We start from the raw sequence: 24001 nt of genomic DNA, 5'->3' as shown, positions 1-24001 counted from the left end.
GGCACACTTCAGCAAGAACACTGCTTCATTATCATAGTGCACAACCAGCCACTTTCAACAATAGTGTTAATTAGTCAATGCAGGAAACTGTAATCCAGTTGGGCCAATCATTCCACCCTTGGCTCCTCTAAAACAATCTAGACTGCTTCAGAGGTTCTGGAGAACGTGCCAGAAACTGGGTGACCTGTTGTCCCAGCTACTCTGCTTGAGCTAAGTTCTTCCAGTGCCTGTAATACTCACTTGCATGTGAAAAATCCACATCCTTGCGTGATGTAGCTATTCTGGCCTAACCCCCTTGCAGACAGTTGTCAGTGGGAGAGCTTCTCACATCCACATAGCTACCATCTCTTGTGGAGTTGCCATTAAACCAACAGGAGAGCAACTTCTTGTCTGCTTGGAGTCTTCATCAGCACAGTGCTGGTGCAGATGCAAGCTTGTTGTAGAGACCTGCTCTAGGTATGTGTCCATATGGATCATAAAACTGGGGTGCAAGGTAGGGATGTTAAAAAGCGGTTCATTAGGTAGCCGTGTAACACTGGAAATCTTAGCAGTTGCACACTGAGCTCAGCAGTATAAAGCTTATACTGCAGAGCCCACAGCGCAGCCGGCTCCCTGGGAGGGTCTGGCAGCCAGTGTGTGCCAGGAGCTGGCTCCCGGCGATGTGCCTCACTCCCGGGGAGCCGGCTGTGCTGCAGGCTCTGTAGTATAAACTTCAGAGCCCACAGCGTGGGGTGGCATCCAGCTCCCACCTGCAGCTCTGCCCTGAGAGCTGGCATGTAACCGTTACTGTACCCAATAAGCCTGTTTAAACAGTTATTCTATTACATTCTTAGTGCAAACTGGTTGGATGCAGCATTCAAGTTACTGGGAGTTCCACGAACACTTGCAGGGGGCATTTAATAATCTTTTATCACTGCAAATCTCTTTTCCTTTTTCTTTTTTTTAAAAAAAAAAGGAAAACCTTTGTTGCTGCCCTATACTTCAGCGGGCATAACAGGCATTAACTAACTGCAAATCTCTGGATCTGCAAAGTGTTACTGGCTCTCTGAGCTCTTGTTTCTCTAGCAGTCTGGTCCTCTTCAAACGCCTGCAAGCTTCTTCTTGGTATGTCTGCACTTGCTTGGCTTGACAGCCTAATGACTACAAGAAGTTACCTTCTCCCTCTGTTAGCATACAGCCATTGGATGGGAGTGTGGAATGAAAGAAGTGGGTGGTCTCCTTTGGGTAGGACGCTAGCCACATACAGGCAATCTTCAGAAGCCAATTGTTAAATGAACAGACTTTTGTTTGGATCAATGTATAAAGCAGGACACTTATGTTTACACTGCCTGTAAATCTGGATACAAAGGGGAATGAAGGTCTAGTTTTCCCACTGATGCGGTGGGATGGAAACTATTTGTCATTGTGGTGTGGATTACTAATTCTGATGGGTGATAGAAAATTAAACAGCCTTGAACAAAGCTAAAGTATAAACTCACACTAAGAATGAAAGAGAAACCTCCAGACAGGATGCAAACAACTTTAGTTCCCTGCTTTCTGTAAGTGCCGTTGCTGACCCACCCTGCCTGCTAATAGTGTGAGTTTTTCTAGATAGAAAATCTCACACAAGGCTATTGACTGCCTGTGCTTAGTATCTTACAAGTGGACAGGGCTATTGAAGCACGAAAGCTCCTGCAATATGAGCCATGTTCTAAGCTACAAAATCATCTTCTACCTACTCCTGTAGAGTTGAGTTTCAGTATAGAAACCACAGCCCTTGGACACAAGAGGCGAGGGCTTATAAAACGTGATTTGGAGTGTGGTTGCTCTATTATGTTGTCAGACAGTGAACAGGCAGTCCATTAATTTCAAACTGACTCTTCTGTAACAGTGTTCAGCTTGGCTTTGAGTTGTGCTGGAGATGAGCTTGCTCTAAATCTAGCCATGTATTCCCAGACCCCTGATCATCCAAACCAGTCCCTAGATGGCTCTAGACCCTAGAAGGGGACCGTTCTTCAGAAAGCTCATGAACTAACTGGCAAGACTTTAGTGCCCTTAAATCAGAACCTCCATCCTAAAGTAGATGAGCATAGAATATAGACTTTTGTTAGCAGGCTAACTTTTAAAATGCTTGCATGATCACTGGAAAACAATCTGGATATCCCGCTATAAAAGACTCTGTGCTAAGAGAATGTAAACTTAAAGAGTTCAGCAGAACTTTGCAAGAAAGATTAAACTTTATTGCAAGATTCCTGCCTCTGTCTCCCAGCAGCTGTTGTGCTCTGTAAATGTAACCCTGATCTCTTCTGTACTCCTGGCAATAGAAAACAGCTTGTGTCTAGATATGCAATGGAACTCGTGTACCTTATGAGTCCAGTGTGTCAGGAAAATGAGTGTATCTTAGTTTGCTCTTAAGGTAGCAATGTGAAGACCTTGCCTCCAGAAGGCTGAGACAAGCATATTCTTTACAGAAGTCTGACTTTGCATGTGCTGTTGTACTCATAGGCCTAAATTTTCATTTTTGTATGCAATTGTATGGACAGTTAATATGTGTGTAAACTTCCTGTTCATTTGACCTTAATGATAACTAGAATGGCACTATATTTAAAAGCAACCAACAGACAATTTGAGATTTTAGCTAATTCACTTGAAAGCTTTGCCCTACAAGGAAAGGGTTTGTCTAATATAGTAACCAAGGCTGCTCTATTTTCTCCCAGGAAGGTGGCTCAATCACTGGGTGTAAAGGGCCAAAGTAGATAGGTGGTGAAAGCAAAGCGGGAGTCTTGCTTGATGCAAGTGCATCCTATGGGAAGCTGGAGAAAATCTAAGGGACAAAAAAATGAAGTCGGGGTTGTATCTTGTGACTGCAGTGGAGTGCTATTTCTGGATCTCTAATGGGCTGTCCCATATTTCCTATGGGAACTGTAACAGAATAACTTATTCAAATGCAGCTGATAGTGCAAGATGCCCCTCGTCTGGAGACAAATGTGCACATGAAGGGTTTCATTCACTTCCAGTCTGGCAGCCTTCTGAGTCCTGTCTCTGTACAGCCAGTTAGAGCTAATGTATGGTGACCCTTTATTCTCTCTCCCAGCCGCAAGAGAGGCCTATTATCTGGAAAGGGCTAGCCATGTCTCGGCTGGCTCACCTTCTCCTAATGTCATTCCCATAGCAGTGCAAATGAGAGCCTTGTTCTCAGCCACATCGAGACTAAATTAATCATTTTGCTGCACTGTTGTCAAAACAGTGCGATGACCTGAATTGCTCTTAATTTCTTGGCATGGCAGCTGGGTTGAGCACAATGAAAACTTCTTGATGCCTAAAGGCTGCTGTATTACGCAAGCAGTGTATGCCAAGCTCTGAGCCAAGAGGTTGTCTTTCATGTGGACTCTCTGGTGACTGATCCCTAAATGCAGTGGACTTCACTGGCTTAGTCTCACCAGCCCTGCTCTGGTCCTGGGAAGCCTGAAGTCCTTAAGGCAAGCCCTCATGCTGGGATTCTAGCACTGGTGAGGGATCTGATCTGGCTGTCACGTTCTTTGTGTAGATGGCTTGCCATAACTCACCCATGTGGCTTCCTCCTCTCATTGAGACTAGGGTTTCTCACTGCACCATTTACCCCTGGAGGCAAACTCCTCTCTTGTTCTGCTGGAACAAAGTTAATTTCCAATAGGCAAAGACCATACTGGGTGTTGCTCACTAATGCCATATAGGAAGTCGCATGCTGCTCTATAATACCAGTGTAAATCCACTGACCTCAATGGAGTTGCTCTGAAGCTGAAACCAGATGTGAGAGGTTTAACTCATGGACAAAGACTCATTTATTGCCAGCCTGTTAATAGGAACTTAGTACACTTTCATATTCACCTTTTTTTGTCTTGTAAGAAGCCTTTATATACGCCCCTAAGGAGGGCTGGATTTGTACCAAGGCAGTCCTGTCTCATACCTGATCTCCATGTGCGGTGCAAAGCTCTCCAGCACCGCCTCTGGAGTGATTCCACTGTACCAAAATGAGTCTGGACAAAATTTCTCCTGTTTCTCAAATCAACTGTACATAGTACATGTGGTGGCTCTGGAAATAGCACTAGTATATGCTGCCACATGTCTAGTGCTTAGATAAAGCTAAACACCAGTGTAGGAGCACAATAGTGTTTCGTTTCACACTTTAACGAATGTGATCAGAAGTAAAAATAAAATTGCTAGAACTACAGGTAACAATCTTTATTGTAAACCAAGGAACACATTTTCTCATCCTGCGTTCCCTTTTAAAAGGACCTTCTGATCAAGATCTCCATGCAGAGTTTCTTTCCCCAATGCAACTTTTGAAAGGGAATACTTGTTGTCCTGTGATTTTTAAATCGGGTAACCATTTTTTTTCCTTAACATTTTTAATCAGTCAGGACACTAGTCCAGGCTATCCAGACTGGTCATGGTACTAACTGGTGCCCTAGCATTTCTTACCACTGACATGCCCTTCTAAAGAGAAGGATAAACAATTTTTTTTTTTTAATCCTGTCCCTGGAAAGTGTATTCTGTGATCTGCTTCTGGCCCTGGGATGGCAGGTTAACTTTTTACTCTTGACAGTCCTCCATTCAGGTTTGAAATAAAGATCTGTACTTGGTCTGAGGCTTCTTCTAGCTTCTAGTATCCTGGTTCTACCTCAGATACATTTGGATACTAAAGAGGTTAAAGCAATTTCAAATTCCATTGGACTGGGTTTTCTGCTATGTTGGTAGCACAAGATATTCCCCTGGATACAGCCTGAAGTGCTGATGTCAGAACATAACTGTTTCCTAGCACTTGTGTGTTAACCATCTACCTCATTGTATAGTTATTAGGCATGTAGGGCTCAATCCAAGGCAACAACTGGCTTTATTTGAGAATAGCTTTTGTTGCTGGGGAAAGCAGTTTTTTTTTCTACCTATTTATGACCACTTTCACGGTATCCATGACAGAGAAGACTCAGGGCTGGGTTTGGGTCTGTTACATCAGTGTCAATCTGGAGTAACTGCCATAAGTCAATGGATGTTGCTCTTTCAACTTTGACTGGAATATGGTCCTCAGCAGGCTGTCCTTGATAGCAGGAAGCGGAGAAAAGCTGACAGCGGCCTGGGGCCTGGCAATTCAAAAGGGGATGGGGCTCCCAGCTGCTGCCAGGCCCTTGAAATTGCTGCTGGAGTCCCACACACCATGTATGTGCCAAGTGATGCTGAGGTCTGTAGGGTAGGCACAGTGCACTCTGGGTGGCACTGAGGTCTGCCTGAGGGAAGCTAGCCCCAGCCCCTGCCCCTTTTGCCCAAGGCCCAACTCCTTCTGAAACACAGGGCTGGGCCTCTCCCTTCCCTCTAGCTTAGGAGCCTGGGGAATCTGTCCTACTTGTCCTCAGTATCTAATGTTGTGATCTTCCAAGTCTCCTTTCCCCCTCCCAGAAAGCAGGATGCTCATGCTGCTGCTATCCTGTTTTGTACTGACAATAATTAGCTCATCATGTGCAGTTAACTACTTTGCTTCTCACTATCCACTGGTATCTGGTTTCCTCATTAGCATGTCTCAGCTTCTTGCAGTCCTCCTGCATGATGCTAGCAGCCAAAGGTTAGTTTAATTATGGCAAAGCTCTTCTACTCCAGGGTGCTGGGAAAGGGTTCAGGCACAGTCAGCCTTTCCGGGGGTGTTAAATATTTTCCATTCTCAGTGCCAAGATCTTAACCTAGAGGAAGCCACTTTTGGGTCACCTGGTATGGAAATATACATGGATGACCTTCAGTTTGGGGCTTCAGTTTCTGGTGTTGCCTTTCAGCTCACCTTCTAGGCGAAAGGTGAGAACTCAGGTTTGTGTGTACCTGAGCTAGAGCGGTATGTACTGGTGAACAGAATGGGAGTGCCAAAAGACCTCTGAACAAAGCTTGTCATCTGCTGCTTTCTCCAAGTCGGGCTAAGTATCCTACATGTCCTAGTGAGGGAAGCAAAAATATTACTTGCCCTCTGCAGCCTCCCGAGGGCTGTCATGTAACATTTTGTGTAAAGCTTAGAAGCCAAGGCTCACTTCTAAAGCTGTGGTCCAGTGACAGCAGTTGCTGGGATCGTGTATCCGAAGTTTCATGCAGTCATATGTAGGTTGGAAAGGGGGAGTTAGCCCATCATAAAACCTCCTCTGTAGTGTTCTTGGCTGGTGGAAGGTGCCAAAAGCTCATGTCCCATGTTGATCTTTGCTCTTCAATCCCAAGACTCTCCAGTGAAGCAAGTAGCTACACGCTTTAATACCTACACTCTGATTATGCACACTGCATTCTGGGACAGAATTTTGAGTGCCCTGAGCTCAATGTAAAACCTGCAACAGTGGGTTTTGTGGGTGCAGATCTCCCTTTTGTTTCCAATTCATGTTCTGGAGGGGAACGTCCCTTGGGCTATTCCAGTCTACTATACACTTCAGATCATACAGAGAAATCAGGCTGAGGAGGGTGAATAAATGAGTCTGATTCATCTTCTGTAAAGTGACTGGGAATCTGCCTCTTACTTTGGAGTGGCTGGGGTCAGATTCCACCTAATTTACTTCCTGAATGTAAGTGGCAATGTCTTAAGACAACTTGTTCTCTCAGCCTCCCTTGTTGCCCTTGTTGTGGGAACTATCTGTCACATGCTAGGAAATCTGGCTTCATACACTTTTTCCATTGACTGTCCACACCCTTTGAAAGGGTAATTGCGACATCTCCTCCTCTTTATGCTGCCTCTATGATTAAAAAGCATGACTTAGTGGAAAAAAAAGCTTGACCTCCTTGGGTTCAGCCTCTTGTGCAGCTGCTCAAGATAAGATTGTGCTAGTAAAAGCTAAGCTGAACCCCATGTTGGGGGAGATTTGTTTGTGAGGAAATGACTAGCTCTTTGGCTTCTGAGAGAACAAACCTGCCAGTCTGTTTTGAAGACTCCTTCATTTGACCTAATGCAGCTAAAATGAGAACAGCCAAAGGTTAGTTTTAATGATTATACTGCTGTTTTCCTACAGTGCAGGCTATTTTAGTGACATTATCAGCATATAGAATACAAATTTTTCTTTGTTGTAGCTCTCTAAACAATACAGGTCAAGGTTCTTTGTGCTGGGACTCTGCAACATTAATACTGACACTTCAGTTTAGGCAATCCCAGACACCCAGTCCATTGGCTTTGCTGAAGCCATGAAATGGTGAGAGCCAGTTACTGCATGGCTTGCTCTGGAAACCAACTGCAGCACTCATGCTGCTGTCACAGGATTCATAGGCCTTGTCCATACTACAGTCGTCTTAGGCCAGTGTTTCTTAAACTTTGAGATAACTGAACACCTAACAATAGTATTTCTTTTTTTTATGTGGAACACCTATGAAAATTTTCAACAAAAAAAATTCAGACAAAGACAAAGCAAGAAGTAACACACACAGAAGAGGTTGTGGCACACCTGTGAGTTGTTCACGGAACACCAGTGTTCTGTGGAACATAGTTTAAGAAACACTGTCTTAGGCCATTTTCCACTTGCCGGAGGTTCAGTGCTCTGGCAGTCCATCCTCCTAGGTTTGATTTAGTGGGTCTTTACTAGACTCACTAAATTGAATACTGGGGGTGCCCCTGTCGGCATGGGTATGCCTCACTGTTGCAAGGAGTAAGCAAAGTCAATGGGAGCATTTCTCCCATTGACCTCCCACTGTGGGGCTGCCCCAGAATATCGATGCAAGATACGTAGCTGGAGTTCCCCTCCACCGCTGTCCTTAATTCCCTAGCAGTGCAGCTGAAGGGCATGGCTAAGGTGCCCTGGAGCTGTATAGGAGAACTGGAATTAGACACCTCCCTGCCCCTTGCCCAGGCTACCTATCTGAAATGTGGCTTCTTTTATTTTCACCATCCCTGAGTGGGAGTCTCCAGCAGCCTTACTGGGGCTGTCTTCTGAAGAATCTTCTCCCAAAGTTGGTCTTTCCCCTCTTTCGCTTCTTTCACAGTCATCTGTTTTAACGGTTACTGAACTGGCAGTTGTTCAGGATTTAATCCCACAAAGACTTTCCCTATCTAAGGGGAATGACCCAACTAAATCCCATGAAACCTTCTGTATTCAAATCTGAGCTAGGTTTTCCTTTGGCCATTGACTCCTAGCAATTCATCTCAAACACTCAATGGAAGCTGATCTGTGGAGTTGGTTAATTGACTGACTGCCATATTACAGCATATCTCTAATAGTTCCACTGAAGAAGTTAGGCCAGATTTTCCCAGGACTGTCTTCTGGGTGTGGGTGCCCAGTGCAGAACTGGAATGGGACCTTTTGAATCATTTGGTCCTGTCCCCCTGCAGTGGCAACACCATCTCACAGTTCTTTTCATAAATATAGCAAGCTCATCTTAAAACTAGTGAGTTAGCTCTCACTGCTTCTACTGGAAGGCTCTCCCCAAACTCGTGTGAAAAATCTAGGGCTTCTGACCTGAGCATCAGTCACTACAATTGGAATGGCAAGCTTGGCCCCTAAACTTTAATAATAATAATAATTAATAATAAAAAGCTTTCCAAACTAGTGGCTCCTTCTGGAAAAACGTAGGTACTGCTGTCTGCACAAGGCAGGAGTCCTGTCTTCTAATGCTTGACTAGTCAAAGAATAGTGCAATGACTATAAAACTGCTGCTGGGACCCTGATCTCCTTTGCAAGCCTCAAGAAAATGGAGTGGCCATTGTGGCTGCCCTCCAAATTTTTGAAGAATCATCTTTTAATGATGCCTGGTTAATGCTTAGTCCTATTAAACAGGGCCAGAATTTTGAATGAACTGTTTTTAATGATTTAACTTGCCATTGGATAATCAGAGTTGGCAGGCCTTGTTCTGTTAGATTCTTGTGTATGTCAATTGGTGTTTATTAAAGCAGTCCTAGGTAGCCCACAGTAACTGCACTGCATTGTTTGCAAGCTAGTATTTTCTTGCCTCTTTCATGCTTTGAAGGTTTCAAAAACTTGGCAGTGGTTCTCCAGTGTTGTAGGAGTACTTGTTGTTGTTTACCCTGGAGTTCATCAGCACACCACTACAAAGCCAGGTGCTTTCCTGGATTGAGTTTGTACCTTGACACCTAGCACTGTCTGTGTATTCTGCTTTAGAAGATCACCCAACTGCTCTCCCATCTCCAGCATTATCCTACCAAAACAGCACCAGTACTTGGGCTTGAGTGGTTTGCTGGGGTTATCAAAAGGTGAGAGCAACATAGAAGATGGCAGGAGGTCCACATCTGCTTTAGGACAAGGAAATGCATCTCAAAAGCATTCAGTACAAAAGAGAATACTAGCAGTGTAGGGTAATCTGAAAAACAAACCCCTTAACCATTGTGAGGGATAGTTGTATTACTACTTTAAATTTCATCCCATCCCAACTCACGCATACTGTCTCCTAATCCTGGAAATGTTCTCTACACTGTTTAGTTATCTTTAAATTTCAGTAAGCCACTTTCTCCATTTTGACTTGGAAGAAGCAAGCTAACCGCTTTAGACAGATAGCAGCTCCAAACCTTGGGGCCAAAAGTCCAAGAAGAGCTTAAATAGCAAGACAGTTTTCACAGTATTTCTAGCCTGACCAAAAGCAGAAAATGCAGATAGCTAAAAGCCTTGCTATGAGAATCTTTGCTATCTGCCAACTCATGAGCATCCGTGCTGCTAATGACTCTGAGAGACTTAGTTGAGATAAGTGTCTCTAAGCATAGAGATGTCAATCTGAAACTTTATTCAAGCCAACTGTCAGTCTTGGAAATCTTCAGACAGCTTTTTTTAGTATTCTGGTTCTTCGGGTCCTAGCCTGGCTCATGAGTTACTGCAAAGATGGCTTTCTTAAGAAGCTAACCTAAAAAGTTCTGAACTTGCAAAACTTCATTTGGCTGGCTCACTCTCAGAACCAGACCTCTTGAGATGTGGCTCTTGATAATTGTGGTACTTTGTAAGCTGCTATTCACTTTCAAAACACTGTCTTTTTAATGAGGTGGTACTTTTTTTTTGTTTCAGATTTTCCCTGACCCCTCCGACTTTGACCGTTACTGTAAACTGAAGGATCGTTTGCCTTCTATTGTGGTGGAGCCAACAGAGGGGGATGTAGAGAGTGGTGAGCTGAGATGGCCACCCGAGGAATTCCTTGTTCAGGAGGAGGAGGAGGAAGAGGAAGAGGAGAATTGCGAAGAAGCAAAGAAAGAGAACAAAGAGCAATAAATGGCATCTGAAGAAACACAAGGGACTATGTTGTCTTGAGGGAAGAGCCATGCCTGTTCTGAAGGTCTTTTTTCTTAAAAAAAGACAGAAGTTCAATTTTGCACCTGCAAGATTTTAGGTTTTTGTATTCTCTGTATCGAGAACTGAAGCCCTCGATGTGACAGACTCTCCAGACCTTCTGAGGAAGGAAGTCATGCAGAGAAATGTTTGCTGTTCTCAAGATCATTATCTTTTCTTTTTTTTTTAAGACTGAGAGGCAGCAGTAAAATTCCAAGGCCCTTGGTGGAGAGTGAACAAGCAGGGCTGTTTCATGAGTTGTGGGGAGGGTGAGAATAAAGAGAAATGTAAATTGCAGCAGTGTTGAGCAAAGAACCGCCTCCGGCTACAAAAGCATGAGAATAGTCCTCATCTCTCAAATTTTCCTTTCTTATAAACTTCTGTTTTGTGTATTTGAGTGGAGAGGAAATGTGACATTTCACCACATAAATGGCTACTCTGGCATGCTTGCTGGGTGATAGGCATAGAAGCTTTGTAGTCTTTTCCCAAGCCAGCATCTCCTAAACTTACACAAGCATGTGTAGGAGTAATGGACATCTTGCTTCAACTCTCCAACCTGTTCCCAGTCTTTGCTCAGGAGGTGTGTTCTCCTTTTGCTTTCTCTGCGTTTAAACCTTGTAATGCTAAATAGCCCAATTCAGAGTTGGAATGATCTGCTGCTGCTCCTCCCTCTGTTCTGCAGAGTCCTTGCTTATTGTGCAGATGTTTAGCATGAGGTAACAAGGAAATTTCACAACATCTAAATCTTGCTCTAGAAGTGGTTAGGATATTTCTTTCCTACTAGTAGAGACTGGTGTGTTTACAAGACAAAACTGCAAGCTCTTACCCGCTGAAGGAGCCACCTGCCACCTTAGATGATTCTGGGGCTGCAAGGTTTCCCATCTCAAACACCCTGGGTCAACAGTCTGCTCACATCAGGCGAAGTAGAAGGGCAGGGGGTGACTGTGTGGAATTGTTAGATTTGGGGTTGTTTTCTTAGCAGCAGTGCTTTACCAGAGCTCTTAGACCTAGCAGTGCTGGCAGACCAAGATGCTTGCACAAAATCATCCACTTAAGATTGGATGAAATTGAAAATCCCCACATGCAACCAAGTCAGAGGAATGTTGCCAAAACTGAAATTAGAGGCAGTCCTAGAAGAAATTGATGACATGATAGGATAATTGGGGGCGAGGGGAATGATTCCTCTATTCAGAAAATATTTTATGGCTTTTGAGTATTCAGGCAAGATATGCTTCTGATTGTAAGAAAGTGTTACTAGGTTTTAATAAAGGACAAGCTGGTTTCTAAGGTATCCCATGCAACTTGTTCAGTGCTGAACTCTGTCCTACCTGACCTTTGTCTAGAAGAGGAGCTGGTGGCAAGGCAGGCTGACTTGCTGTTTTCTTGGAAAGTAGCAATCCAGCGACTCTCTGGAAAAGCCCTGGGGTCCTCAAAGCATCTGAGGAGCTGGCAAGTCTAAGCATGAAATGCTAGCTGTTTCCATCTTAAAACGAGTCTGGAGATGCTAAAGGAAGAATGACAAATGTTAAGGCCTTAACCAGACTTCATGATAAACTCAGTGCATCCCCTCTGCTTATAACTGGTTCAGTTTAAATCTGTTTGGACTCTTGTGTGTGTGTATGTGTGTGTATATATATTTGTATCTAATACCTCATGAGTAGTTTAAACGCTGGTGGGGGTTGGGATTGCTTTTAACATATCGGCAGGATTGTTTTAGTCTTGTCTTGCTTGTGGTTAAACTTAATGGCAATAACTTATCAGCTCTGTTACTATTTCAGACAGACCTGAGGGATTGGAGACTGACTTTTTTGCGTTTGTTCTGACTAGTAGCAATGTAGAATGCAGCTTGTCTCTTCCTCCTTTTTTAGCCACAAAGAACCAGTCTCTCACTCACTCCCAGGTTTGGTGGATGCTCTGTCATCACTGACCCTCTCATCATGATCTAGTGGCAATATCATTTTTCAACTGATGGATCCAGTTATGTCTGAGCATCTGTTCCAGTCTTACTGTTTAATGGAATGAGCTTATACCCCTGTATACCAGCCAGCCTCTTTCCTTTTTAAAAAACTGTTACTGGTCTCAAACCTGTGCCACCATGTTGAGGCTTGTTAACAGAGAGGTTGTTACGTGGGTAGCAAAAGGACAGAGATCCTTAAACTCCAGATTTAAAGAGAAATGTCTGCTCAAAAGACTGGCGTATTCCTGTCTGCATCCTTTTTTTAAGTATTGTGTAATATTTCTATTGTCAAATGTATTTGAAGAACAAAGCATTCTAGTAAAACTCCTGTTGTCTTGTCTGTACATTCTATTTCTGTAATTCTTTTTTGAGCCTCAGGGAGAAGCTAGCTTTTTTTTTTTTTTCAAACTACTTTTTTGTCACTGTGACAGTTGTAAATAAAGTTTGAAAATGCTTTCCAACTCAGTGGGTTTCTTAATTCTGTCTACAGAAAGGTGTTGGGATTTCAGATTTCTCAGTGTAAATCTGTACTGGAAGAAGCCTGTCACCTCAGTGAGGCCATCTTATTCAAAGCACTTAGATGTGTGCATGTGTCCTGGTAAAGCTGAGGTGATTAAATATAAACATGCTTAAAATAAGTGGCTTGCTGAGCTAGGGCCTAAATCACTTGAAAGGAAGATACCAAGGGCCCTGACTCCTCACTTTGCACCTGTGCAAATAAAGTGAGGAACCTGCAAAGGGCCTTGGGTGGTGCTTACCTTGCAGTGCCCCAGATTAGAGTTCCTGTGACTTCCTACCAAACCGAATTGGCTAGCTAAGCTCTCTAGCCAACAAATGGGGAGAGACAGTGTGACTAGGAACATGATTCACAGTCTAGAAACCAGTATGCTAGGCCTCTCCATGCCTAAGCTAGCCAATGGGAGATGCCTATCTGCTAAGCCCTGCCCCTTTCTCAGAGTGAATGCCTAGGTGTAGGCAGGTGGGTTGTGCCGGGCTAGTGATCCATGAATGGGTGTGTATTTTCTTGTGGAGAAGAGAGGTAGCTTACTCATTCCACAAGGAGACAGTGCACCTTCACTTCCTCATAATTGTTATAGCACTCTGCTGGAAGGTAGGAGATCCAGGTTCAATTCCCACCTGCCCCTGCTTGCATCTGGGGGGAAGGGGAGATTGAAACGGGTCTCCCACCTCTTGGTAGTGCTCTAACACTTTGAGGCAAGGGTCCCTCAGTCTTTCCTGTTCCATTGGATGAGTGTGACTCAAGCAGGGGACCTGAACTTGAAGTCTCCACCTCCCAAGTGGTGTCTTAACTAGTACAGCATCTCTGGCCCAATGACTTAATTACTGTAGATAAGTAAGTGTGTATACATGGCAGAGACTGTGCACTACAGTGGTGAAGGTACCTAATGGATGGGGAGAGGGGGAGAGAAACACATAACTACCTATCTAGTTTTGTAGAGTCTACCCTAGACTTGAGGCACAAATGTCACTTGAAAGTGTTTTGCTATGAAACTCGTGGGACATCTACTCCAAAGTTCTACCCAAGTCTCCATTGACTTTCACTGCCTGAAGTGCTCCTACTGATAGTAACCAATTGTTCATACATACAGGTTCATCCCCTTACCAAGTAAGTATGTAACTGCTATTTAGAGTAGTGTTGCTGTGCTTTTAACTAAGAAAGCCAGAGAATGCCAACACATGGGCTTCCGCTTCAACAATGAAGGAATAAATTGGCCCAAGAAGAGTAGGGCTGTCAACTCTATTGGCCCTTCAAACTCAACTGTCCTGCTATATTCCATTACTATACAGTTGTTACTGACTGATATAGTATAGCTAAAATGTGTAGCACAGGCTGCACCTTAATCCTTCTGCAACCAACTTAAAGCTTAGTTTGTGCCCCAAAATGTTAGCCAGCTCTCTTGTGTAGCTGGGACCCCTTAATGCAATCTTTCCCTTTTGGGCAGCTTTTCTTGTGTATTTGATTTGCATTTTGGGATCTAACTAGATTGCCAGGTTCAATTAAATGAGTCTGCTGTCTTTAAGGGGGCTTGTGTGTGCACTAAAATCTAGGTATTAAGGACCAAACACTGCTTGAAATCTGTACTTAGTATATAATGGACTACAACTGTATCTACTCAGACTACTTGGCCTGTGACTGGAGCATTAACTTTACACTAACCTAGTTTAGAGATACTAACTTGGGTCCTGACACTAAAATTAAATGCTTGGGAATTGAGGGCACGCCTAGCACTAAGCCCCAGCTTAAATGCTTAATGCTTTCTTGCTTTTGAGAGGTGGATATTTGCATTAGTAGTACTTGTAGGAAAAATGTCAAGTTTGCTCTTTCCTGATGGGACTCTGGTTTAAGCCTCTTTATAAAGTGCTTTGTTTAATTAGTTTTTCACCTCTGCTTAGGCCTTCAAAGTCTCTCCATTATAGCAATGTTGCGGCAATCTGGGAGATCACGTGGTAGGCTGTATTTCCTGCACCAGAATATCAGTTCTCTGCTGGCAAAATGCAGAGCTGGTCAGGATTAGAAATTGGAGAGGAGGGAGCTGGGAGCAAATGAATGGGTTTGCCTGCCACCATGGTGCACACAAGCTGAAATGGTTCCCTGGCTCAGAGCAGAACACCCCGATAGTTCCCTAAGGGTCCATTCCTTTCTTTGCCAGCACAGAAAAAGTAGCTTATCTGTCTCTGACTGACTAGAGGACATCATTTGGATTGGAGGTGACCTGTTGGAAATCAAAACTAAAATGTGCCTAGTGGAATGATGCTGGGGAGAAAGGATATCTATTACATGGTGGTTGGCCAGAGGAGGGAGAGGGGTCACTGTTCTCTTTGTGCTAGCACCAGCAAATGAAAATGGAATTGGCCTGCTGTCAATGGATGACCCTGAGTTTCCCACAATGCGTTTTCCTTGTCAGCATGCTGGTCCTCTCTTACAAAGAGAGGGCAGGTTCCAAAGCCAGTCACTGGTCGTGTATCCCTCTTCCCTTCTGCTTGAGGTTTAGTTCCTTCTGGAGGGAATAATGGGTGGGTCTACATAGCAATTAAATACCCGTAGCTGGCCCATGTCTGCTGAGACAGGCTCAGAAGATGTGGGCTGCCGGGCTGTAACATTGCAGTATGGGTCTGGGCTCCTTCCTTCTTGCAGGGTCCCAGAGCAATCCTGCCTGAGCCCAAATTTCTACACAGCAATTTTGCAGCCTCCTGGCCCAAGTCAGCTGACCCAGACCAGCCACAGGGTTTTCATTGCTGTGTTAACATGTCCTGTGTGGCCACCATTTCCACATGCATTCATTCTCCTTAAGGCAGTACATTTAACCGTAAGGCAAAGCAGGAAAATAGCTACATGCCCTTGCCTAACTTAGCTAACAAGCCCCCTTCCTTGTCCCAGGGCTCTGATCTTATATTAGTTTTGCTCCTTCTTTGAAATTGTCACTGACATGCATTTTCAATGTACAGAGCTTTTAAACCTCCACTTGGTATTTGTCCCCTTCTGTATGCACCTGGCTCCTGTAGAGTGCTTAGGTCAGTAAAGGCAGTTTTGCTTCACCACCCTTGGGTGCATAACTTGCTAGGGCAGGTAACAATAGCTGCTTATCCTCTCTTTGGCAATTGCCCCACATTCCTACCTCCCTTTTCTGCCCTTAACAAAAAGCTCATAATGGTCCGAGTTTGCATCAAGCTTTTGAGGAGCACATCCCCATGTAGTTGGTTTCAAAACGTAGTCTTGACATTGCTTTGAGAGATCTTGAAGCACAATTTTAAAAAAACATACTTTAGTCTAGTAATCTGCAACTGAAAGAAAGCCAAGGAGGAATACATTTTAATCTGCTTCAAGTTCTTTAAAGCAATTGAACAAACCAAACGTATCTGGGTAAACTGAAGTAATTGCTGTATCCTCAGTCCTGGCCAGAGTAGAGATAAACCCTATGAAATGTTGCAGGTTTGGACTGGGTGATTGCTTTCTGTTTGTTTGACCCGATGGGAAAGGAAGAACATGGGTGGGGGGGATAAGTTTAAAAGCTCAAACTGGCTCCCTTAACTGAAGTGTAATTATGCATTAATCTGATCCTAACCATCCCTTTGCTGCTGTGCATGATATTTCAGAGTCCTTTTACTTGTCAAGGGCAAATCATAGTGCACATTCATGTCATACTTCTCACCCCTCCCAGTTTAGAGAGATGTTCCTGTATTTTACGCACGCATACCTGTCTCGCTGGGCTATCACTAAATTGGTTGTATGGTGTTGCCAGCATGTATGAGACCGATACCTAAGTTTCTGTAAGGTTGTCAACTTGGTAACTGAGAAATTCTCCTAGTCAAAGGTCAGGACTAGGAGAACAGGAGATGAGAGCTGTTCCCTGCTCTGACACTGCCATCCTGTATGATCTTCAGCAAGTCATAGAAGAATCATAGACAACTAGGATTGAAAGAGCCCTCAGGAGGTCATTGAGTCCAACCCTCTGCTAAATGCAGGACCAATCCCAGCCATGGCTTTGTCAAGCCAGGACTTAAAAACCTCTAGGGATGGCGATTCCACCACCTCCCTAGGTAACCCGTTCCAGTGCTTCATCACCCACCTAGTCAAGTAGTTTTTCCTAATATCCAGCCTAGACCTCCCCCACTGCAACCTGAGACCATTGTTCCCAGTTCTGCCATCTGCCACCACTGAGAACAGCTTCTCTCCATCCTCTTTGGAATTTAGGCCTAGATCCACAAAAGGGCTGTGTCTAGACTGGCAAGTTTTTCCGGAAAATCAGCCGCTTTTCCGGAAAAACTTGCCAGCTGTCTACACTGGCTGCTTGAATTTCCGGAAAAGCACTGATGATCTCATGTAAGATCGTCAGTGCTTTTCTGGAAATACTATGCTGCTCCCGTTCGGGCAAAAGTCTTTTTCCGAAAGACTTTTGCGCAAAAGGGCATAGTACTGTTTTCCGCAAAAAAGCCCTGATCGCGAAAATGGCGATCGGGGCTTTTTTGCGGAAAAGAGCATCTAGATTGGCTATGGATGCTTTTCCGCAAAAAGTGCTTTTGTGGAAAAGCATCCTGCCAATCTAGACGCGCTTTTCCGAAAATGATTGTAACGGAAAAGTTTTCCGTTAAAAGCATTTTCAGAAAATCATGCCAGTATAGACGTAGCCAAGATGTTTAGGCTCCTAACTTCCAGTTAGGGTCACTGATGGGAGGGGACAAAGAGAGTAGCTGCCCTGGGGCCCAGCAATTTAAAAGGGCCTAGGGCTCTAGGCTGTCACCACAGCTACCATGGCATCAGCAGCATTCTGTGCCCTGGGCCCTTTAAATTGTCACCAGAGTCCCACACAGCACTGTCTGGGTGGCACTGAGGGATGAATGGAGGAGGTGCAGTGTGGTCCAGGCACACTAGCTCCCCCCCTTCCAGGTCCACCCCTCCCAACACACATATTGCCCAGGGCTCAGCAAAGTCTGTCACCAGCTCTGCTTCCAGCGATTACCATGGAAGTGGTGAGTCTAGCTGTTTTGTGGGTCTCAGCTTTACCTTCCTTCTGCTCAGCACCAAGCTCAGAGGGATCTTTGGGGTAACTCAGTGGATAACTGTGAAAGGTATTGAACTGCTGGGATGGGAGTTGCCATTGATGGGCCAGGTACAATGGTGCATCGTGAATACTAGATGCTCAAACCCTGGATGACATTGCTGCCCCAGGAGAGCTTTGGGAGGCAGCATGTCCTAGTAACGTCAGCTATGGACAGAGAAATAAGTGATCTGGGTCCTCCTACCAGCTGGGCCGCAGTCTTGCTGTGAGGGTGGGTGAGTCACTCTGTTGGAAGGAAGGTACTCAAGGAGTTAATGTTAAAAGTTCCACTCAGAAGTACTGCAGACCCTCTACCACACTTTCAGGTTACTGCTCACAGAGCGTTTACCCAGTGCTGCTACCACCTGGGCCTTTCAGTGCTCATTATCCTTGCCTGCATCTCCACACGAGTCTCTCCAGTCTGTGTGCGCTTCAATTTTCTAATCACAATGCTCTGGGTAATACCTGCCTTTGTAAGGGAGTTTGAGATCCTGACATAAATGAGACTTGGTGTAGGGAAGTACAAATTTGTTATAACAAACGTGATAGTTTGTGAGCACTCCTTAGAGTTTAAGCTCAGCCTGTGGAAGGCAGAACACCTGGGGAGTGAGAGGAGTTCAGGCTAGTTTTACTAATGGTGGCTAGAGTCTGATATTTAACAAATCTTGAGTAGGTTCTGAAGACCGCTATGTTCAGGTTTACTGTGAAGCTGGGAGCTGTCCTGGAACAACGAAGGGGGAAGTGACTGTTGTTTTATACATTCACCTACAGGAATGACTGTCCCAGGGTTTGGAAGTTTGGGTTGGATTCTTCTCAGAACTTTCTTACATCTTCTCGCTTTGGAAACAGAGCTACCAAGGTAATGAGATTGTCAGTGCTAGCTGGGCTTTTCTTTGGGGAGAAAGGGAACGTTGGGGATGAAAGGCTATATCTCAGAAGTGACACAAACATGCTGTCTTGCTCGTGGTGTTTCAGTTTTGGCTTAGCACATGGAAAAGCTAAAAAAGTCCTGACAGCATTTATACATTAAACTCTGTGGAAAGTTCAGTGCAAATGTGAGTGAAGGTCCAGCCTGGTTCTTATTTTATCTGACCAGATCCATCCAACCCTAATCAGCCGTATTTCATGTCAGTAATCATGTCAGAGGCTGCAAAATATCATTTGGGGATAATTTACGTAGTCTTTCCAGCATTACTTCTAGTTAAGCTGAAAGTTTGCGTGCCAGGGGATGGCTGGAGGAGTGAATGAACCCTTGTTTCAGATGTAGTTCATGATGCTGTTTGGTTAGTCATGGTGATTCTTGAAACAGTTCAGAAGATAGCAACAGCTATTTTTTAAAGCTTCTGATGTGGTTCAAAAGCTCAAAACCAAGAGTCTGACCAATTTATGTGAGTATGTGCATGGGGAGTATATTTGAAGAAGAAACTGAAAGACTATAATGGGCTAAATTCATGCTAGGTGAAATGCCATTGAAGTAAACTAATTGGGTGGAATAGGCACATCCATTATGGCTAGGTGCTGAGCTCTTGCGTTCCTAATGTTTGCTTCAACATGCCGTGCTGGTGGAGAGGTTTAGAGTGAAGTAGAAAAATTAGGAGGGGTCCATACCTTGGATGTTTGTAGAGCCTTTTGTTTTTAGGTCACCAGTTTGATTGCAGGGCAGGGCAGTTGTAACTGAATGACTTTATCGCCTGATGCCTGTTTGATGACCTTTATGAAATAAACGAGTGATTTCACCACAGTTGCCCATGGATGGGAGTGCATGCCACACATCATTTTCTAAACCAGCACCTCTCACTGGCATGAAATCCCATCCATTCAATAAATGGAGCAACAAATCTTCGAGGGGAAGGGATGGGCTTTGTTTTTATGGTTCTGAATCAGGCTACATCCCACCAGTATAAACATTCTCCTCCTCCCCTTTGTCATAAGTGTCCTGCTAGCTTTTTGTTGTGATATGGCTTTTCCAAATACAAAGAGCGGCCATAGTCTTTGGGTCAGAATTGCCTTTATTTTACAATAAGAAAGCAACACAAGAGTATAAAACTAAGGCCCTTGTGAGCAAGAGAGAGCATAGTGTGTGTGTCCTCTCTAGCAGGAAGCCTCTGAACCTTAAATGGCAGCATCGAGAAGGGACCTTCTCATCCCCAGAGGGTTCAGAAGGCAGAAAAAGTCCTAAAAAAGATACAAGTTACATAAATCTTTCTGTGCAACTACAGAATGGGGGCAGTATAAGGAGCATGGTGGGGAGGAGGGGAAAGCCACAAAGGAAGTGTATGCTGAGCACTTGTTCTCTACCAGAGCTGTAACCACATAGTGTTACCGTAGTAGCGACCACCAGCTTCATCTGATAAATATAAGCAAGGAAGTAAAAAACACAAGTGGGAGAGGATGTCATAAACCAAGCATGAAAATGTCACAGCAGCTTTGGTTTTAGTTTCAATACTTCCTCCTTTCTTCTGCACTTGACTTGTTTATGAAGCTCGGTATTTCCTGTGGAATCAGTTAATGTGCAATGCGCTCATTATTCCTCTCCCAAACATTGGCACCAGCCAGATGCTTCCCTGACTGCAGGCATTCATGCAAAATGCCCTGTTGGAATTGGTGGGAGTCTCCTGAGCAGGGAATGGTACCAGCACAAGGGCTGCAGCACACAGAAGAGAAACCCTAGGGGCAGCTCCTCAGCTGGGGTAAGGCAGCATCGTTGCATTGACCTCAGTGGATGTTAGCTGAGATTCCACCCTCACCAGATCTTTGGTTCTGGGCACCTCCACATCAGGAAGGTGCAGCCAAATCGGAAGAATGGGCTCTGGTTACAAAACACAGTCACAGCCCAGTCTACACTTCAAACTGGATCTGTGTTGCAGCTGGATAGGGGATAACCAAACTATAATCACCTACGCTCTTGTGACTGTAGCTTTTCAATTTTTAAAATTTTTTGTCTCTGCAGAGTCAAACCCCCTATGGTTGGACTTTAGTCATGTTTCAAAACCTTGCTTTCTTTGGTGCTCTGCACGCTGAGGATTGAGCTGGGCTAGCTGCAACTGAGTCCAAATATATTTGTCTAGTGTACTTCCTCAAGAACCATGATTGACTGCTGTGCTGTTTTCCATCTTAGGTAATGCCAACACAGTTACATTCTGGTTGCCATGCCAACTCGGGACGTGTTACTACAGAAGTGCAAGACCCCATTTCTACCTCTAGGGACCCAATTATGTCCATTTTGCAGTTAACATGGGGAAGGCCCTGAATATGTGGTAAAACTGAATGACGCTGAACCTGATGGTATGGGGCTATTGAAGCTGCTGTGCAGCCTCATTTAAATGAACAGCCTCCTTTAGCCTGCAACAATGTGCCGTGTAGAAGAAAACTGTGTTACAAATGTGCTTGTCTGGAAACTCCTACAAACATGGTCACCAGCTCCACTCTGCAGAGGTCCTGTCTCTCATTTTCTCTCTCACGTTCCATCTCTGAGGTAGCTGGTTACCCTTCTCCTGGCCTCTTAAGTAGTTGGACACGCTCTTATTTTTAATTGGTCAGTTTAATCCATTAATGCTCCAGCCCCATGCTGTTTGTGACACTCTTGTGAGGAGGGGAATTAATGACAGAATTAGAGCAGGATTTAGACTGTAAACATGGCTGGGTGGAAACAGAAGACAGGGTGGGCGGTGGAACACAGTATGAGCTACATATTCCATACAGTGCAGCTCTTCTCATAAGACACGCTAGGGCTTGTCACTCTTCCAGCCAAATCTTGATTTATTATCCCTGTGCCTGGGTATAAAGGAATTTAAATTGTTACCGAACTTATGACCAGTCTGCCCTCCAACTTGTTAATCTCAATTAAAATGGAGTTTGCCAAACAATTCAGAAGTCTTGACAGAGATTCATGGGATTCATTGTCGCTCGGTGTTAAATTTGGGGGTGCAGGGCAGAGAAAGGAACTTGGGCCTGATTACCTGGTATGCAAAGTGGGTAATATGGTGGGAGTTATAACTAAAAACACAGGGGGTGATATTCTCGACAGAAGGCTGTGGGTTCCTCTTACCATCAACACAACTGGTCATTATTTAAGTAGGTCTCATAGTGTGACCACATCACCTATTCAGAAGCTGTTTCAGAATAGCCCTCTAGTGACCTGGTGCAGTCCTCCTCAATTCTTCAAGCAAAAGTATTCCCTTCTGATCTTCTCACTACTGGGAGAGAGCTTTCCCTTGGGCTCAGCCTCCCTGTGTCTCTTGGCTTCACTGCCTGCTCACCTCAATCTCTTTAGTAACCAGCAATTGGCTCTAAATCACTTTTGGCTATTGTTCACATGACAGACACTTGTGAAATATAGTTGTGTCCAGTACTTCATAGAAACCAGCTATGAACACCATACACCTAACTTCCACCTAGTTATAGATATCCCACCACAATCACAAAGTCAGTGATTTTAAATTAACTCTGGTCAAAAATTCACAGAGGCTCATCTGACAGAGAGATGTGTGGTTTAGTGGCCAGAAGGGTGGACCAGAGCCACCAAGTTCCAATCCAAATGCTGACACAAAATCCTTTCTTGGTTTGGGCTAGCCAAAGAAACTCCAGTCCATCAACCCATGTGTTATTTGTTGAATTGATGCCTTCACCTGGTTTTACAGATGGGGATTAACACTGTCGTCATTGTGCTGGGCAGGTCCATCTAGCCTAAGCCTGAACACATTCCTAAGGTTTGGGTCCATAAGTTCAAAAGCTGTCAGTTTCATTTTCCACTGTAGGGGGAGGGGAAAAGTCTGGGTTAAACAGCTTGGGGGGAAGGGAGGAGTGGAAGAATGGAGCATGGAATGGGAAGAACGAGCAAACTCTAGAGAGTGTGTAAAATAAAGACTGGGGACAAAGGAGATGAGAGAAAATCTGATGACAAAATACATATGGCAGGTACCCTCTTGTGCCATCTCAGATTCGGTGGGGTGGGAGAATCCCTCTTATAGGCCTGATTCAGGAAAACACGTAAGCACACACATAATTTAAAGGCTGTGCTTAAATTGCATTGACCTCAGTGACTTAACCTTGTTCTTGAACGCTGTCCCAAATAGGTATGCTTTGCTGAGCGGGGGGCCATGTAGCACAGGGCAGCCTTGAGCTAGGAAAACATATGTTTTAAATATAAATTCCACTGGTGATAAATTAGTTTAATGTACAAGAAAGAAAGTTTCATCAACTTAGTTTCATTTAGTGAACCCACTGACCCCAGGCAAAAGCTTGAGAGGTTTGCAAACTCTTGAACTTTGCAAAGTTCACCTATCCTGAGTTTTGAAGATCAGTGAAGTCCTTGAAGTTTAAAATAATTCTTCTCATACACATACAAAATGTTTGAAGGACTCAGTCCTGCAAACCCCTGCATGCATGCACACACAACTTTGAGAGGTGCAATCATCTTTTGCTGATCCTCCCCACACACATTGGTGAGTTTGACATCTAGCAGCAGAATGGCACAAATCTTGCGAGAGGAAATGCGCTGAATAATCTATTTGCTTGGAATTCTCTTCTCTTCTTTTATTTTTCAGACGTAAATAAATATTTCTCTCTAGTATTATTCCACAACCAATAGATTTTGCACTATATTGTTAATCTTACCTTGCATTTATATGAGGGCCTGATCCAAAACCTATTGAGGTCAGTCAGAGTCTTTCTTTTGCAGGGGGGCTTTCTTGGATCATTCTTACAAAACCTATTGCCAGATGATCTTCAAGCATTTGGAGCTAGATCAGCCACCAATAAAAAGCACAGGAGCATTGCCATTATTTTAATGAGATCAGGATTTACTCCTTAATTAACATATGTTATGCCATACCATCTGGAGGTAGGTAGAGAACTGGTAAAAACAATGTTCTGTACACAGTACAGCAGAGTGCTGGTCTTTAACTTGGACCTTTAGGTGTAATGGTAATACAAATACAACATATTTTCATTCACTCTTCAACTGGCTGCTGATTCAGGAGTAGAGCCCGAAGTCCTTTTGCATGGCAAGTAAAGCAGTTTGCAATCATACAATATGAAAGGTGCAAGGCGGAATCATAATTAATGGGAGGGGTGCTTAGTATATTAGCCAATAGAGTTAAAAACAATTCTTCTGAAATGTTTTCGCCTCTTGATATCTAGCTTGCTTCCCAAGATGCTTCAATGAAATTACTCGCATGTTTAAAAGTATTCTCTGCATGTATGCATGATTGGTGCCCATTTGTTTCAATCTGTTGTCACATTGAAGCAGACAAATGCAAACC

At 44.1% G+C, this 24001-nt stretch overlaps 1 protein-coding gene across 13 annotated transcripts in view; it reads left to right on the top strand.

Annotated features, from left to right (window-relative positions):
• The window catches only part of LBH (LBH regulator of Wnt signaling pathway), a 217913-nt gene that overhangs the window by 4424 nt on the left and 189488 nt on the right, over window positions 1-24001 (top strand). For 6 of the 13 annotated variants that reach the window (XR_012902955.1, XR_012902956.1, XM_075925343.1 and 3 more), the window contains exon 3: window positions 18510-18597. The exons of 6 other annotated variants lie outside the window; for them this stretch is intronic. Coding sequence is in view for 5 of the 7 variants with exons in the window: in XM_075925343.1 (XP_075781458.1) it covers window positions 18510-18597 (88 nt within the window). In the remaining 2 variants the exon portion in view is untranslated. Of the gene's footprint in view, window positions 1-9965; window positions 12642-18509; window positions 18598-24001 lie in introns of those variants that run through there. One more of the 13 variants, XM_006118070.3, reaches the window with a different exon arrangement.

The sequence above is a fragment of the Pelodiscus sinensis genome, chromosome 3 (genome assembly GCF_049634645.1).
Source record: "Pelodiscus sinensis isolate JC-2024 chromosome 3, ASM4963464v1, whole genome shotgun sequence".
Taxonomy (NCBI): Eukaryota; Metazoa; Chordata; order Testudines; family Trionychidae; genus Pelodiscus; species Pelodiscus sinensis.
This window is presented reverse-complemented; position numbering and strand designations above follow the sequence as displayed.